At 35.9% G+C, this 17250-nt stretch overlaps 1 protein-coding gene and 1 long non-coding RNA gene across 4 annotated transcripts; one reads left to right on the top strand and one right to left on the bottom strand.

Annotated features, from left to right (window-relative positions):
- Nucleotides 1-141: 141 nt before the first annotated feature.
- On the bottom strand, nt 142-2696 carry LOC126591234 (uncharacterized). Of its 2 annotated transcripts, XR_007612316.1 has the most exons (3): nt 1560-2696; nt 451-750; nt 142-278 (listed from the first exon to the last, which is right to left on the bottom strand). It is a non-coding gene; the product is annotated as an uncharacterized LOC126591234 (long non-coding RNA). The 2 variants fall into 2 exon arrangements; XR_007612315.1 differs by lacking the exon at nt 142-278 and having other exon boundaries at nt 308-750.
- A 5115-nt stretch (nt 2697-7811) lies between these two features.
- On the top strand, nt 7812-17107 carry LOC126591227 (serine/threonine-protein phosphatase PP2A-2 catalytic subunit-like). Of its 2 annotated transcripts, XM_050256813.1 has the most exons (14): nt 7813-8064; nt 8145-8199; nt 9046-9097; nt 11683-11739; nt 11871-11954; nt 12129-12200; nt 12333-12381; nt 12705-12812; nt 13108-13174; nt 13385-13515; nt 14019-14101; nt 14413-14534; nt 14620-14744; nt 15911-17107. In XM_050256813.1, the coding sequence occupies exons 1-8, from the start codon at nt 8052-8054 to the stop codon at nt 12725-12727; spliced, it is 405 nt and encodes a 134-aa protein (XP_050112770.1). In that variant the 5' UTR covers nt 7813-8051; the 3' UTR covers nt 12728-12812; nt 13108-13174; nt 13385-13515; nt 14019-14101; nt 14413-14534; nt 14620-14744; nt 15911-17107. The 2 variants fall into 2 exon arrangements, with proteins under 2 accessions (XP_050112769.1, XP_050112770.1); XM_050256812.1 differs by lacking the exons at nt 14019-14101; nt 14413-14534 and adding an exon at nt 12505-12625 and having other exon boundaries at nt 7812-8064; nt 13111-13174.
- The last annotated feature ends 143 nt before the right edge of the window (nt 17108-17250 follow it).

The raw sequence follows: 17250 nt of genomic DNA, 5'->3' as shown, positions 1-17250 counted from the left end.
TGAAATTATTTATTATGGCTGTTTGGATGAAATTATTGGTTATGGCTGTCTGTGACAATGAGAAATTTGATTCTTCTAGTTGTAGCTAGTCCCGTTTTCTATGTTTATTTGCATTCTTATCTGATGGAATGGCATTTTACAATGAGATTGAATGGTTTTTTATTTGGTTCTTTGTTTAGTTTGAACTAGAAAATTTGCCCCCATTTTGTTGCGGGTTTTGAAACCATTATCTACAATAGACATGAATAATTTCCATAGAAAGTAACTAAAAAGATGGTCTAGCACCTAAGAACCAATGAAGTGAAACTTTGCTTGCTATATATGGATATACATGCTATAAGAAACCATTCATATTCAGTTCCAGCGACAATATCGCTTTTCTTGAGTCCCTTTTGAATGGTATCTCTTGTGACTTTGGTTCGACAATAGTACTTACATACAAAAGATTACGAAACATTATTTTATTTACCTGAAGAAAAATGACAAAATATTGTTTCACTTAGTTACCTTTCAGAAAATTAAAATGGCACTGAAAATGCTTTTGCTATTCAAATATCATATGCCAGATTGAAATCGAAACTAAACTTTGAATTCAAAACTATTCACATGTGGAATAAATTGAAATGCCTAAAAATATTATCATGATCCAATTGTGTATGGAAAATGCCTGAAAGTAATCCATGCCTTTCTCAAAAATAGGTCATTCAGCGTAGAGCACCAAGTAATAGCCTCTAATATAAAAAAAAATACCTGCCAAGAAAAGAAATTAAAATATTAGGTATATGAGTGCAAGCTTACAGAAACTTTGTTTTTGTACACTTTCTTCTCCCTTCAATGATAGTTTGTTTCTTATCCAAAAAAATAAAATGAGCAAGTCAAGGATACTCACATATGCAAAATGCTAATCCTATGGTCTAAAGCTAATTGAGTTTTTTAAGTGTAAAATCCCTAATTTCACTGTATTTGGATTGATCACCGTTTGTGACTTGTTAAACTTGATATCTCCTTGTACGTTTTGGGATCTTGACAACTTAAAGAAGTGCTCAAAAAAGTAAATTACACAATATCTACTAAAAACTTAGAGAAGGGTCTCAATTAGTCAACAAACATGTGTCTCACTCTTAAATATTAAAACCAAAGAGAGAAAACCAAGCCGAACTCTTCAGAATTCGTTGGCACACATGCTTCATTGGCTCAATTGAATGTATAATGCATACTTGGATACAAAATTCGAACAATTGTTAGAGATTCACAGAAGCCTCCAAACTTGAAAAAATTTGAAACCTTAAGAAAGCAGAACCTATTTTCCTTCATATTTGTGCTGTTTCGATTAGCTTATCTTGCTATCACTTGATTCATTAGTTCTAAAGGAAGTTCCAATCACTACGAAAACCGCTTAATAACAGTTGATTATCTCTAAGACAAAGAGGGAAAACTTAGAAATACTATTTGTACTCAAAATCCCAAATGTGTAACACATGGTTGTAATCTACCCTGATTTCAAAATTTAAAATTCGAAACAAAAATGAAATTTGAATGAGAAGTGTGAGCAAATATACCCATGAGGCCTTCGGATCCGAGTTCGGAGCCGGAAGCGGCAGAGGTTGCAACTTGCAAACCCAGAGCATGGAAGAAGCGGGAAATGCACGTGTCTTCTACTATTCATCCAAGCATTGACTGTTCAAATATTGGGTAGTGGGTAATCTTAAAACTGATATAATCATATAGAAATAACTTTGTTCAATCTTTCAGGATCTTAGCAACATGTCTTTTGTTTCATGACTTCTCAACAACAGATGTGGCATCAACAATATTTGTGATATTAATTCTGAACCATGTCTCTATTTTAGAGAGAGAGAGAGAGAGAGAGAGAGAGAGAGAGAGAGAGAGCATGATTTAAGTGGGAACTATCTCAGGCAATTTTCCTATCTAGCAAATGGTTAAGACAGAAAAATCAATCTTCGATATAGAAAATATCCTGAGCTTATAAAAACCACCAAATCAAAGTTATGATTTTTTATGTGCTTGTTTGCAACACGGCATATTTATTGCTTTCCAGGGTATAAATGGCTATCAAGCAAAATGAAAAAGAAATTAAAGACTTCCAACAATGGAGAGCATACCACCATCATATGTGATCCAGGGCAACACTATAAAAGCATGCTGGAATTAGAGAGTGTTGTGCTAGGATAGCACCAAACCCATTAGAACCAACTCAAGCTAACCCACAGGAAATTTATCAAATGAAAATGCAAGAACAAAATATAAAAGAACACCAAGAACGAGGTTCCTCAACAGTCAATGTAACTGGAGTACGTCCTCGGAGCAGTAGGAGCTCACCCAATAATCCACTATCAACCAAATGGGAGTTTACAAAGTGTTGGCAATCTCACTACCCAAATAACCCAATACACCCAATAACTCTCACTCACCAAAGAAACAAATAGAGAGGGAAATATAGTGAATAATTTCCTCTCTATACAAAGCTCAAAGCTAATACACAAATATAACTTTGATTGAGTGAGTACCAACAAAGAAAGAAATCACCTTTCTTTCTTCTCTTTCTGCTCTCAGTTTTCTGCTCTCTGCAGCTCTCTTTGCTCTCTCAAAGATGGGCTACTAAAACAGAAAAATGGTGCACACTTCCTCTCTCTTTCTCACTTTCGTATGCTCACTTCATCAATACAAAAGCACCCAATAAAAATTTCAAAAACATCATCATGACCTTCAATTTTTCTTTTCAACAAACATAATCATGATGCCTCCTCATCATGATGTCTTTCACCTTTTTTATTTTGGTTTGTTTATTAGCCGAAAGTTGTTTTGTTTTGTTGTCCACTTGGCCACTTATTCAACAATCTCCACATTGGCCAAGTTTCGAAAAACGCCATGATAAGCCAACCAACACAATCAACACAAAAATTACTCCCAAACACTAGCAAGAGAACAACTCATGCCGAGCCAAATGCTCCAAAACTCCTACTGCTCAACGCCTTCTTTATATAGGCATAATGTGAGCCAAGTTCAAACAGTGAACAAACTTGGCTACACCAACAACCTTAGTCAACATATCAGCGGGGTTGTCTTTAGTTGGAATCTTCTGGAGAATGATTTCCCCTTCACCAACAATTTCACGAACAAAGTGATAACGCACATCTATGTGCTTGGTCCTCGCATGATGAACCTGATACTTAGCCAAATAAATGGCACTCTGACTATCACAATGTACCTCCACCTGCTTCTGATCAACCCCCAAATCTCTAATCAGTCCATGTATCCAAATGGCCTCCTTTATAGCTTCAGCAACTGCCATACATTCAGCCTCTGTAGTAGACAAAGCAACAGACGACTGCAAAATGGACCTCCAACAAACTGGCCCTTTAGCCATAGTAAACACATAGCCTGTAGTAGACTTCCTTCCATCCAGATCACCTGCATAATCTGAATCAACATAACCAACTGCAAAATGACCAATACCAGAGTCATCTCTCTCAAAGCATAAACCAACATCTCGAGTACCATGGAGATATCTCACTATCCACTTAGCTGCTTGCCAATGCTCTTTACCTGGATTATGCATATATCGACTCACCATGCCAACTGCATGAGCAATATCCAGTCTAGAGCATACCATTGCATACATCAAACTACCAACCAAATTTGCATAGGGTATATTTTTCATTTGCAGCTTCTCTTTATCATTTTTAGGACATTGTAGAGAACTCAATTTAAAATGAGGAGCCAAAGGGGTATTAACCGGTTTGGTTGAATCATGAACTCCAAACTTCTGAATCAACTTCTCAAGGTATTGTCTTTGATTCAAACTGACCAAACCCTTCTCTCTATCTCTAGTGATCTCCATGCCAATGATCTTCTTCGCTTCACCAAGATCCTTCATCTCAAACTCATTCTTCATTTGCTTCTTCAATTTTTCAATCTCTTCAACATTCTTTGAGGCAATCAACATATCATCAACATATATCAACAAATAAATGAAAGACCCATTTGCAACTTCTTGAAGTACACACAATGATCATATTGACTTCTAGTTTTGGCCTCTCATAAATTTATCAAACCTCAAATACCATTGCCTTGGAGATTGCTTCAAGCCATAAAGTGATTTCTTCAATTTGCAAAACAAATTCTCCTTCCCTTTCACTATATACCCATCTGGTTGACACATATAAATCTCTTCATTCAAATCACCATGTAGGAAAGCCGTCTTCACATCAAGTTGCACAAGCTCAAGATCATACTGTGCAATAAGAGCTAACATAATGCGAATTGAGGAGTGTTTCACAATCGGAGAAAAGATTTCATTGTAGTCAATGCCCTTCTTTTGTGCATACCCTTTAGCAACTAATCTTGCTTTGAATCTCACATTGCTTTTCTCATCAGCATCTTCCTTCTTGGCATACACCCATTTGCAACCGATAGCTTTCTTGCCCTTAGGCAATTTAGCTAACTCCCAAGTCTTGTTCTTCAAGAGAGAATTCATCTCATCACCCATGGCATTGCACCACCTCTTCTTCTCCTCACTCTCAATGGCTTCCTCGAAATTAGATGGAATATCATCAATGATAATAGGAAGAGCAAAAGCAACATAGTCACTATACCGAGCTGGCTTGGTAATTTGTCTCTTTCCTCTGTTCTTTGCAATAGACTCTTGAGGTGAAACTTGCTCTTCAACTTGAATAGAATCTTCAAGTTCAACTTCTTCAACATCCTCATGGTCTCCAACTTCTTCACTTGTAGTGGCTTCAACATCAGCGGAAATAAGATTTGAAGTACCGGAGGCAACTTTCTCAAGCTCCACCTGTTGGACATCTTTCACATTCTTCTCAAAGACTTTGTACATACTTTCTTCATCAAATGTCACATCTCTGCTGATTACAAGTTTTTTCATCTCTGGGCACCACAACCTGTAACCTTTGACACCACTACTAAAACCAAGAAAGATAGCATTTTTGGCTCTAGGATCAAGTTTATTTTCAGTCACATGAAAATAAGCAGGTGAACCAAAAATACGGATATAGTCATAATCAGAAGAAGGTTTTCCAGTCCATACCTCCATTGGTGTCTTACCCTGAACAGCAGCTGAGGGTAACCGGTTGATGATGTGGCATGTATAATTAACTGCTTCTGCCCAAAATGACTTGCTTAAACCCGACTGAGACAACATACATCTAACCTTCTCAAGCAAGGTTCGATTCAATCTTTCTGCAACTCCATTTTGTTGTGGAGTTCCCCGAACACTGAAATGTCTCACAATTCCTTCCTCTTTGCAAACTTTAAAGAAAGGATTAGATGTGTATTCACCACCATTATCCGATCTCAAAATCTTAATCTTTCTCCCAGTCTGGTTCTCAACCATTTTCTTCCAACCCAAGAAAATGCTTAACACCTCACTCTTGTGCTTCATAGTGTAGACCCAAGACCTTCTTGAATAATCATCAACAAAGGTCATGAACCAATGTCTACCACTCAAAGATGGAGTTTTTGTAGGACCCCAAAGATCCGAATGCACATAATCAAGAATGCCCTTCGTCTGATGTACTGCAGTACCAAACTTCACTCTAGTTTGCTTTCCCAAGACACAATGCTCGCAGAAATCAAGCTTACAAGTCGTGGCACCTTTTAGAAGACCTTGATCACAAGCCCTTGTAGAGCTTTCTCAACGGCATGGCCTAATCTCATATGCCACAATCTAGTAGTATCTGAATCAGATGTGCCCATATTTTCAGAGACTACAGATGCTTCACCTGTCACAGTGTTTCCCTGCAATAAATACAAATGGCCACATCGAGGAGCTTTCATCACAACAAGTGCACCATATGTAACTTTCAATGTCTGTCCATCTGAATGAAACCTAAAGCCCTTGGATTCCAAAGTACCCAAAGAAATAAGATTTTTCTTCAAATTCGGTACATACCGAACACCTGTCAACTCTTTAACCATGTCATCATGCAACTTCAAACGAACTGTACCAATCCCTTTTGTTGTGCAAGGATTGTCATCTCCCATGAACACAACACCACCATCAAACTCTTTCAAGCTTGAAAACCAATCCTTGTGAGGAGTCATATGATGAGTACAACTCGTATCCAACACCCACTTAGTAGCACAATCAAATGATGAGGAAGTGGTTAAAGCAAAATCAGAAAAATCTGTTTCAACCTCAGCAACATTAGCTTCAGAACTTTCTTTGCCTTTGGTCTTCAATTTAGGACAATCTTTCTTCCAATGGCCCTTATTATGACAAAAGGCACATTCATCCCTTTCCAAAGGTTTTCTACCTTTAGAGTTTCCTCTAGGTCGAGACTGTGATTTTTTCCTACTAGAAGATGATCTTCTCTCCGATGATCTACCTCTAACAAATAAAGCTTCAGAGGTACTATCATGGTTTTTATCTCTATGCCTCATTTCATAATTCATCAAGGCATTTGACACATCTTCAAATTTCACAGCTTCTTTACCATGCATAATAGTGGTAACAAAATGCTCATAAGAGTCCGGCAAGGAATTCAACAATATTAAGGCCTTATCTTCATCCTTAATATCCTTATCTAAATTTAACAAGTCGGCAATCAACTTATTAAAAGCATCAAGGTGTCTAATCATTTTTGTACCTTCTTTGTATTGAAAGCGGTAGAGCTTTTTCTTCAAGTGTAGCCGGTTCTCTGCACTCTTCGTCATATACTTGTCTTCCAATTTTTGCCACAACACACTTGCTACCGTCTCCCGCATCACAAAATATTTATGAGTTTTTGCAAGGCACAACCGAATTGAAGAGTAAGCCCACAAATTTAATTTCTCCCATTCCGGCTTCGACATAGCTTCCGGCTTCTCTCCCAAAGTGGCAAGTAGATCTTGTTGAGCCAACACATCTTTGACCTCACATTGCCACATCCCGAAGTTGTTTGTGCCATCAAACTTTTCCACTTCGAACTTTGCATTTTGCACCGTAGTTCTTGCAAACCCGGAGTTGCTTCCAAAAAGATTTTCATCTTGCCCGTCTGATATCTTTGGCAACTAGACAGTACCCAAGAGCAACCAGTGCTCTGATACCAATTGTTGTGCTAGGATAGCACCAAACCCGTTGGAACTAACTCAAGCTAACCCACAGGAAATTTATCAAATGGAAATTTATCAAAGGTGGATCATATAAGAATATTCTTTCTTTAATCATATTGTATTGCATTATTTCAAAAACTAAGTATCTAATTTCTTTAATCATATAGCCTAATAATGCCCTTTTTGTGCAAACTATAACAAGACAAAATGGTTACAATGATTACCGGTAAAGAATAAATAACATGCAACACTTGAGAACAGTATTTTAATATCACTTGCGTAAGGTTCAAAGCTGAAATATCATCACCCATGTCAACTGGGCTGCAAATTGCAATGATAATAAATCTGAATCGGTCAAAGTTTAACACAAAAACACTTAAGTTTAGAAGATATGCATTATGGTGATAATCAATTTATTCTGAGCACTGTCAGTTTAACAAAAAACAGTTTAAGCATGCTATATCCAGTTGCCATGAAAAAAAAAAATAACAAACTTTCAACGCCACCTAAACTTTAATTTTAATTTTTAATTTTTTTAGAAATCTCACATTTCATCCTGATCTAATTACCACACTATACAGTCCAAATTATTACTTTAGTCTAAAGAAGGCTTTTCAATTGCACTGTACAAATGAACAGTGTTTGGAGCCGAATTTCACTTTATTTACAAAATTGCCACCGCCCCTTCACTGATGTTTAGTTTGAAATTTCTATTTATTTACGAAATTGCCACCGCACAGTGTGCAATACTTTTCCGTCTGTTCCATCCTCTCTTTCATGCCCTCTTTCTCTCCCGACTCTCTCTGTAAACATCCATCAAATCCCCCCATCCCTCCCTTTTCTCACTCTGTAACTTCCCTCAGATCCCTCACCGATTCTCTCTCTCGCCATTCTCAGTCTCGCCAGCCGCGAACTCCTTGACAGCTCGCCATTCTCACTCTGTATGTTCGGCTGAGAGAACTCATTCAACCGCAGAAATGAGGTGTGAAGGTGCGGACTTTACCAATTCTGAGCTTTCTTTTCCAATTAATATCTGAAAATTGACAATTTAAAAATTTTTGTTTTATCAGAAACGATCGGAGGAAGTGGGAAATGGCGAGCGCAGTGGACCCAATTTCATGGCAGGTTGGTTTAAAGCAGTTCCAAAATTTGGGATCGTTTCAGATATTTTTAGGTTTTTCTGATTTTTGAAAAAACCATGGTTAAGAGTAAATTCATTATAATTTAATTTTTATTGAATTCAGGTAACCATCTTCAGTTTTTCGGTTTGATTTAAAGGGATTTTTTAGGTAGAAAAGCTAGGGCTTTCCGGTGAGTTCTTCGGGTTGTACACCTGGGTGGCTTTAATTTGTTTAAATTTGGGGCTTTTGTGATTTGGGACTTATAAATGATTTGAAATTTACGTTTTTCTAATTTCAGTTCCCACTCAGAAGTTTGTACTGCCTTATCATTAGAACTGTTTCCTTTTGCTCTTCTTCTCGAAACAAGGTCGCAGATTCACAGGCCATCAAGGTATGTCATTTAATTATATATTGTATATGTATGTATTGTATTATGCATGTGTGTGAATGCGTTTTTCTCTGTTAATCTGTATTGGTTTTCTTCTGATTTAGTTAATGGACTTTGTTTTTATTTCAGATAATTTGGTTCATGCTAAAGTTATTGAAAGTACGATGGAACCAGTGATCTTTCAATAAGGTTCGTTCTTCTATATTTGTATCCTTTTGGTCGTTTTGAATGGACTTCCTATATTCTTAATGAAGCTAAATTGAATAGCTGTTTTTCGTATACTGTATTTGCTTTGTTAAATTAGTTCTTTTTTTGTTGAAAAATGTTATTTGGTTTTGCAGATCAAAGTTTTTCAGCAAGAAAATTATATGTCAAATTAAATTTATTGTTATAATTCTATATGTTCTTGGTTTGCATTTATTTTACTTGATTGTATTAGTGGTTGCTTTTGTTTTCATCCAGCTACCAAAACTTTGCCTACACTGTCCATCTCTGTTCTCCGCCGTCCATCACTGTAAGTCCTTTTTCTTTTTTCCAGATTTTTCAATCATTTTATGTTTCATTTTCTGAAATCTTCATGTTTGTGCATATATATATATGTGTATATATTGTTAGATATGGGACTGTAAGCAGTAGTGGATTAGTGTCAAATTGCACTTATTTAGTGGTTGGGGCGTAAGTAATGTGCTTATGCGTATGTGTTTGTTAGTTTTAATTTAAGTTTTCTGCATTTAAAGAGTGGTTAAAGAAAAGTTGTATGTAATTGATTTTCTGCTATAATGTTTTGAATTCCTTATTTATATAGTTCTACATGTTCTTGGTTTGCATTTATTTTACTTGATTGTATTAGTGGTTGCTTTTGTTTTCACCCAGCTACGAAAACTTTGCCTACACTGTCCTACACTGTCCATCTCTGTTCTCCGATGTCCGTCACTGTAAGTCCTTTTTCTTTTTCGAGAATTTTCAATCCTTTTATGTTTCATTTTCTGAAATCTTCATTTTCAATGCATATGCAAATCTGTGCTGAAATTCCTCTCTAGGGATTTTCGTTTGTAGTAGGATTGAATCGTTTAAATTCATCTTCATCATTGTATGAGAGTGGCCATTTTTATGTTGTTGTCATCTTTCTTGATATCCTAATTGATTTGACTGGATTAATATGCTCTTAGTAATGCATTCTGGCAGCAGTATGCATGTTAATTCAACCGAAGAGTTAAGGTTCTATCACACAACAAGAAACTGGATTGATACCTACTACCTGGCTATCAGTAAATGCTTAATAACAAATTTATACAGATTATAAAGGTTCATGCATTCACAATCTCATTTTAAACTTGAAGGTAGTTGAGCTGAATATACTGAAAGATAGAGATGCGCGCACCGCTTTCATCATTTCAGTTATGAGAAAAATGTTTGAAAATAAAATATATTAATTTTTGGTTCGGATTATTTAATCCACATGAGAGCTATTGCCTTAAGGTCATGAGTTTTTTGTTGTAATTGGCGTTTCTTACGGGTCAACACAACACAAGCTTTACTAGAGCACTAGCTAATACTTTACTAGACTAAAGTAGAATGATTGTGTTTTCCAATTTGTCTGATTGTAATCAATCAATAATTTATTAAGCCAGTAGACTAAAGTAGAATGATTGTGTCTTCCAATTTACTAGAGCACTAGCAAACAATCAACTTTCTGAATCCCAATTTGTTTGCAGCATGTCAGCAATGAATTAAAACAGTTTATGGTAGATAATCAATTGGAAACAGCTTCAAATGGGAAGTTGGGCTGAGTTGGCACTTGATTGGGCTTTAGACTGAGAGAGTAATCTGGTACAATAGAGCCGATACTAACATCTGGTTCTGTCTAGACTCTAAATCACATCTTTAGTCGTCACATTTGAAACTTTGAATTCTTGAGTTTATACAAATTTTAATTCTCATTAGTTAATGCTTAACATTTGGCATTTTGTTTAGAATAAAATCATTCCAATTTTTTGGTGTGTTTTTAGGCGGGATTTGGGATATGGTTTACGTTTGGCCTATGTGAGTGATCCCTGCTACAGGAATGACCTCTGTTAAATTTGATTTTCCTAAGCATTTTCTTTTGTTTAATGTCAAAACTATTTATAAAACATATTTATAAGCAAGTGTTTATATTAGGAGGTGGTATGTTGACTAAGCTTTTAAATTAGAAGGTGGAGGTGTCTTTAAGGTTTAATGCAATAGATAAGTGGGTTAGATTTCTCAACTTTTAAATTGAATGTACCACTGATGTGGGTTTTCGACCTTCTATTGGATTTATCACTGGGTTAAAAATTCTAAAGAAATGCATGAACTTGGTGGTTATAATGATGTGTTCTGCTGTTAGGGTTGGGTATTGGCAATGTGGGTGAGATCCCATTTTCTGTGACACTGCAGGTTTCCGCCTTTGGGATTTGTGAAACAGGAAAAACGAATTTTGGGTGTCTGAGTCCAAGGCCATAAAAACCAAATCTTTCAACAGATTTATAGACCTTTGCAGAGTTATGATTAACAGAGATTTCGTGGAACGCAGTATTTGAGTCTGTTTTTGGCTAAATGTGAACATTGTAATACATTGTTAAGGAGATACCTTGAATTTTCCCTTATCTGGACAGTACTGAAATCAGTAATGTGAAACCTCCTTAGTTTACGTTCCATTGTTGGAGGAAACTCTATACAACTTTTGATTTGCCAAATAATCTGCATGCTGTGTATGTGCTTTATAGTGCATGTAATCATATCAATATTTCTTGGGGATGGATGGAGGGTTGTGTGGGTATGCTAGGCTGATAGCATACTTTTTTGCTTCAAAACTGAGTTGCTATGGTGCTTCTTGGATTTCAGAACATTGGCTATGTTCTATGGTACACCAGCCTATACAATGTTATACAGAATAGGACCAAAATATTTGCTTTTTGAAAGCGCTAATGAGCAAGAAAATGGAAATCTGTATTGAAATGGAAGCATGTTCAATTTAATGTTTGTTAAAGGACCTTTTTTTTTTATTATGGTTTCTTTGGAGTTTCTTTTTCATTCAGTGATGTAAAATTTTCATCTTAATTTGTTTGTTTAATATAGGTAAGGGTGCTCTGCGAGAAGGCCAAGGAAATATTAATGGAAGAAAGCAATGTCCAGGTGGGCCTTTTTAGTTGCAAGTTTCTGTTTCATGTCTTTCTTTGTATTGTTTCATACAGGTTTTGGACCTATAAAGATTTGGGCATGTCATGAGGTAAATGAATAACCATTTTGGGTTTTACGTGTTGCAGCCTGTAAAAAGCCCTGTAACTATCTGTGGTGTTATTTATGGACAATTCCATGATCTGGCGGAGCTTTTCCGCATTGGAGGAAAGGTATTGTTTTGATTTGGGCTATTTAATTTATCGTATGTGTTCTTCAAGGTTGTTAATTGGTTGCTACTTATTGGTGATGTTTTCTCTTTCTTATTTTGTAGTTTTCTGGTTTGTTCTGCTGGATGCTTCACTTTCCAAAAATAACATTAATTTCCTGTTGCAATTTTTTTGCAGTGCCCAGATACAAACTATTTGTTTATGGGAGATTATGTGGACCATGGCTCTTATTCAGTTGAAACAGTGACTGTAAGTATTGAATATTTTTATTTCTACTTCTTATCTTTCAATTAGTTAAGCTATAATTTTAGGGTTCTCCTTCTGGCACTAAGATAAATGTATTTTGGAAACTCTGTGCAATGATTTGGTTTGATTATTTAGGGTTTTGATCAATGGCAAGCCCAAAAGGCCTTACTATCTGCCTCTGGAGGTATGCCAGTTTCTTTTGATTTTCATATCATTCTTTCTTAGACTCTTAGTCTTATCTTTTTGGAACTCCTCTGTCTGATATCTAGATTTGTGCTTTCCCATGGGGTTTCTCTTGGTGTTTTAGCTTTGTTCATTTGTTTCGCTTCAACAGTATACAAAAGCATTATCTTCAAAGCAGAGGGCATCCTGAGTTGAAAAATTAAGGCAGAAGCCTCAGGAAAGAATAAGAACTATGACTGATATAGGTTTGCAGGTCATGAAAGGTTTAGTTTCTTTACCACATATTGCAATAATTCTTCTTGCTCATTTGATTTACTATTGCAGGCTATGAAAAAATACCAGTATGATGATGATCCTGTGCTTGCTACATGTGGTATTTCTATAAATAAGGACTTGACTCAGGTCAAGGGCGGTGTTCTTGAGACTCCGAAGGTAAACTGTCACTTTATATATGGGTTCTGCGGGGTTTTGGGGGGGGGGGGGGATTTGTGACTTGGATATTTCAAATGAGCTCAATGTGGCTCATAGGTTGCATCGAATGCACAAATGAGCTCAATATGGCTCATCGGTTATAGAGAATTAGAATTTGCGACTTGGATATTTCAAATGACTAACAATTTAACTTTTCTTCCCTGTCAATTTTAGTGCTTTTTCTTTTCTTATTACTTTTAGGAGTTCATTTTTTAGATATATTATGACTAACAAACTTGAATTTTTTGCTATTTAGTAGTGAATTTGTAGCACAGTGGAAATATGTGGAATGAGGGCGATGTCTTCTACTTGCTCACCCAAAGGTTCCAATTTTTTGCAATCTTTTGGGGTTTTTTTTTAAATTTTATTTATGAAATTTGATGACTAATTTTTAAATAATGAGAAATTAGTTCTTCGATGTGAAATGTTCATTTTTCGGTGTTTCTATTAAAACAATGAAATCTTAATCTTCTATCAAATGGGTTGTAATTTGAAATGTTTTAATGTAAACTGTTCACTGATTATGGTTGTAGTGGGTTGGTCTGAATTGCAGGATTATTAAGGTCTGGAAAAGTTGTATCCTGAGATGGACCAACTATCAGAGGCCAAACTTGAAGAGAGGTCTTTTATCATAATATGAGGAGAAGATATGCGGGATGAAGAGGTGAGTGAGAGAAACAGTGAGGTTTTATTTTCTGATTTGGATTTTGAAATTGAGTAATTTTCTGCTTTGTGTCTTTTGAGTAGGTGTGGGATTTACTTTCATGCCAGGGGTTGTAATGGGTGGATTGGATGTAAAACTTTCTTTTCGAATTTCAATCCCCCCTAAGTCTCTTCATTCCAACCAAACATTTGAGGATTTGGTTTTAATTGTTTGTTTGGACTTTTGAGCTTTTGACCAATTATTTGGATGCTAGGAAAATTTACATGCTATTTGGATACTAGGAATATTCATGGAACTCAAACAAGATTGTTTTCATAATTTTTTGAGAAATGTGGAATTTCGTTTAAGATGGTATTGACTATTTTTCAAAATCCTATAATCTGATCGAAGTTCTGAATTTCTATTAAGATCAATATTAGTTGTTTTTGGTTCAAGAAATTCCAACATTCTTTGTTGGTCCTTGAAATTTTCATTAGCATTGAATATAGTGGTTGTTGGGGCAGGTGTGCATGGAAGATGAGAGGACGATCTTTGTGTCCCTCGAAACTTCGGGAAGCTCGATGATTCGTCTATGTTTCGTGAACAGGTTTGTTCATGTTCTAAATGTTAATATTTAGTGTATTTACACTCAGGTGTTAAGCCATACGTATATAGATGTATGCATGTTATTTGTTTTCCCCATAATTTTCATATAATTTATGAAGAATGTATACGAACGACAACGATTGAGTGGATTATGCAAGTCTCCACATGATTGTTCTCCTTCCCCCTCTCAAAACATAGTTTGGGTGGATTAATTAAGATATGTGTAGTTAATCTTTTTGTTTGTCTACAAGTCATGGTTTAGAACTTTTGATGCTTGGTGACTAACAATGTAACATATAATTAATGGGGCAGGCAGTGACACATTTGGGCAGGGCTTGGAGAGGCAGACCCCATATGGTGTATGCCTACATCAACATGACCAAGGTGGTTAACCCTGCCAGCTGAAGCGACGATAACCACCCTGAATGTAACAAGTAAGCAGATTATGTCATTTAAAACATGATTAAGCATTTTCATATAATTAGTTTTGAGAGTTAATAATATAATTTGAAATTGCAGCAATGTGGCCTACGAAGAGTACAAGCGCATGGGTCCAGGTTCAAGTACATATAATGAGAGAAATTTGAGCAAAGAACTGACTGACAAACAAGTCAAGTTTTTCATTAGCCTTGGATATATTCAGGGTATAGTTGCTTCCTCCTCCAAATCCAAAAGTGTAGTTATATATATATATATATATATATATATATATATATATATATATATATATACACTACTAATTTTGTTAGTACTAGGGAAATAGTTGATTTTTCTACGTGCACATATACATACATACATATATATATAGATATGGGTTCGATTAAAAAATTCTGTCGATTGAAAATGATACTTTATGTTATCATTTACTTAGTACATGAAGATGTTTCATTTTGAAAATAAAAGATAGACTATACTTGGAACAAAATTCTTAAGACTGTTGAGGTGCCTTTGGATGCTAACTTGGTTCTTAGAGACTGTTTTGCATTGCTTCTTTCCTTACTACGTTATATGATATGGACATAATTTCTTATTTATCGTTTTGAAGTTTTTCTGGACCCTTGATTTTTTAACATGCAAGTCATCAAGAGAAAATCAAGAATGTAAGCCATAATTAAAAAAAAGGTCGTACCCAGTGCACAAGGCTCCCGCTTTACGCAGGGTCTGGGAGAGGTGAATGTCGGCTAGCCTTACCCCCATTTATGGAGAGGCTGCTCCCAAGTCTCGAACCCGAGACCTACCGCTCATGGGCGAAGGCACTTGCCATCGCACCAAGTGCGACCTCTATCTAACTCTAACTCTCTCCCCCCTCCTGCAGTTTTGATATGCTTATAACTGAGTAAAATTAGTTAAATTCACCCCTTCATTATTGTTGCTTCAAGTAGTTTGAGCTGTTGCTATTCCATAAAGGCTGCTGCAAATCTTCCTATTTATGTGCATGTTGGCATTATCGCCTCAGTATGTTGGTTTATTAAACTTGGTCAAGCAGGCCTTTTGTCTTAATTGGGATTTAGTTTGGTACTGTCATACTAATTTCCATTGTTTATAATAGTTAACCAACCAAAAGTGCTTTCTTTTGATTATTTTCCAATATGTTTTAGCCAGTTGACAATCCTAAAAGATTTACTTAGGCACGCATCAAATTGTGTATTATTATTCATGTACCTAAGATATAATGCTAGATATATTATTATAGTTGTCTCATATTATATAAAAAAAAAAATTAAAGTACTCTCTCTCTGTGCATGAAAACTATCCATTTCATCATGCATTTTTTAGTTAAGCTACTATGTTTTTGTAATTGTTTTGACAGAGGAGGAGGAACTGAGGCTAAAGTACCTCCAATTTGTTCAAGAGGACGTTCATGCCGCAGTTTGCTTCACAAACCTTTACTGTTAGCTTCTATACAGTATGTTGTATGTTTCGGGATATCTTTACATCTTAATTTCTGCTCTCAGGTTTTTGAAAGTTTGTAATTTTACTTGCTATTGCTACTTGATTATAAAAATGTAAAACAAAATCTGTACGTGATTTACAAATTTGTATTTGATTTTAGACATTTTTCCAGTGTAAGGCATATGTTGCACATGCATGTAAATGGTACAAATTGTTTTGGTTTTGGACAATAAGCTTTTGAGTTTTACAACCCTTGCAAGGGGATTGTGACTCCAACAAATTTAGTGTTGGGGGATACAGTTTGGTTCTTAATACATAATATAACAAAGGCCTAGAAACCTTCAAGGAATATGCAAATGTTTTTTGCGCATCTTGGCCTGCAGTTTGTGTGAAGGGGCATTAGTGTGTTATCTGCATTGGTGCATTTGAGGGTGTGATTCCGTTTTTACCTCCTTTTTAGGTTTGAACATCTGTGCTTGACAACTTAGCTGCTCAAACAAGAACGGAACACTTTTTCAGTTTTTGGTAAGTGCTAAAATAGGTGCCTAGGCTGTAGGACATATATTTTTGCCGTCTTAATTGCAGGGGCAAAATATGTGTGAACTGCATGTTGCTTTTGTTTCTTCTGTTTCATATGGAAACAGGGCTTCTGTATATTATTAGCTTTGAACATTTGTGCTTGGAAAATTAGCTACTTGAACAAGTACTGAACACTTTCTATGTTTTTTATTAATTGCTGAAGCAAAATATGTGTGAACTGCATGTTGCTTTTGTTTCTTATGGAAACAGAACTTTTTTGGCAACGATGTCTTTGTAATCAAGAATATTCAGTTTCTTCCTACTAATTGTGCAATGTCTTTACATGTTAGCTCAATTGAATGTATATAAAAGCCAAGCTGCTTATCTTATCAACCTCATTCACTCATGTGTCTCTCTGTTCATTCATGATTGTGTTAAATTTATTCAGGTTAAATGTGTCTTAGTCATGCACTTACACTTGAAACAGTGGTTCCCGCTGCAACGCGCGGGCTTATTTTCTAGTCTATTCTAAAGTTGAGGAGTGAAATGAATGTAGCTTAACTACAGTCAATTGTTTGCCACTTGATTTTACTTTATTTACGCCACTGCCATCAAATTGGGGCCGGGTGGGTCAGTGTGTTTTGGGCCGCCCATCATGTGTTTGAGGGGCTTTCCTAGATTCTTCATAAGGCTGGCCTTTAGGGTGCTAAAATGACGAAAATATCTATCTAGGGTTAG

Source organism: Malus sylvestris, chromosome 11 (assembly GCF_916048215.2).
Source record: "Malus sylvestris chromosome 11, drMalSylv7.2, whole genome shotgun sequence".
NCBI lineage: Eukaryota > Viridiplantae > Streptophyta > Magnoliopsida > Rosales > Rosaceae > Malus > Malus sylvestris.
The sequence above is the reverse complement of the archived record's forward strand: the minus strand, read 5'-3'. Positions and strand labels throughout refer to the sequence as shown.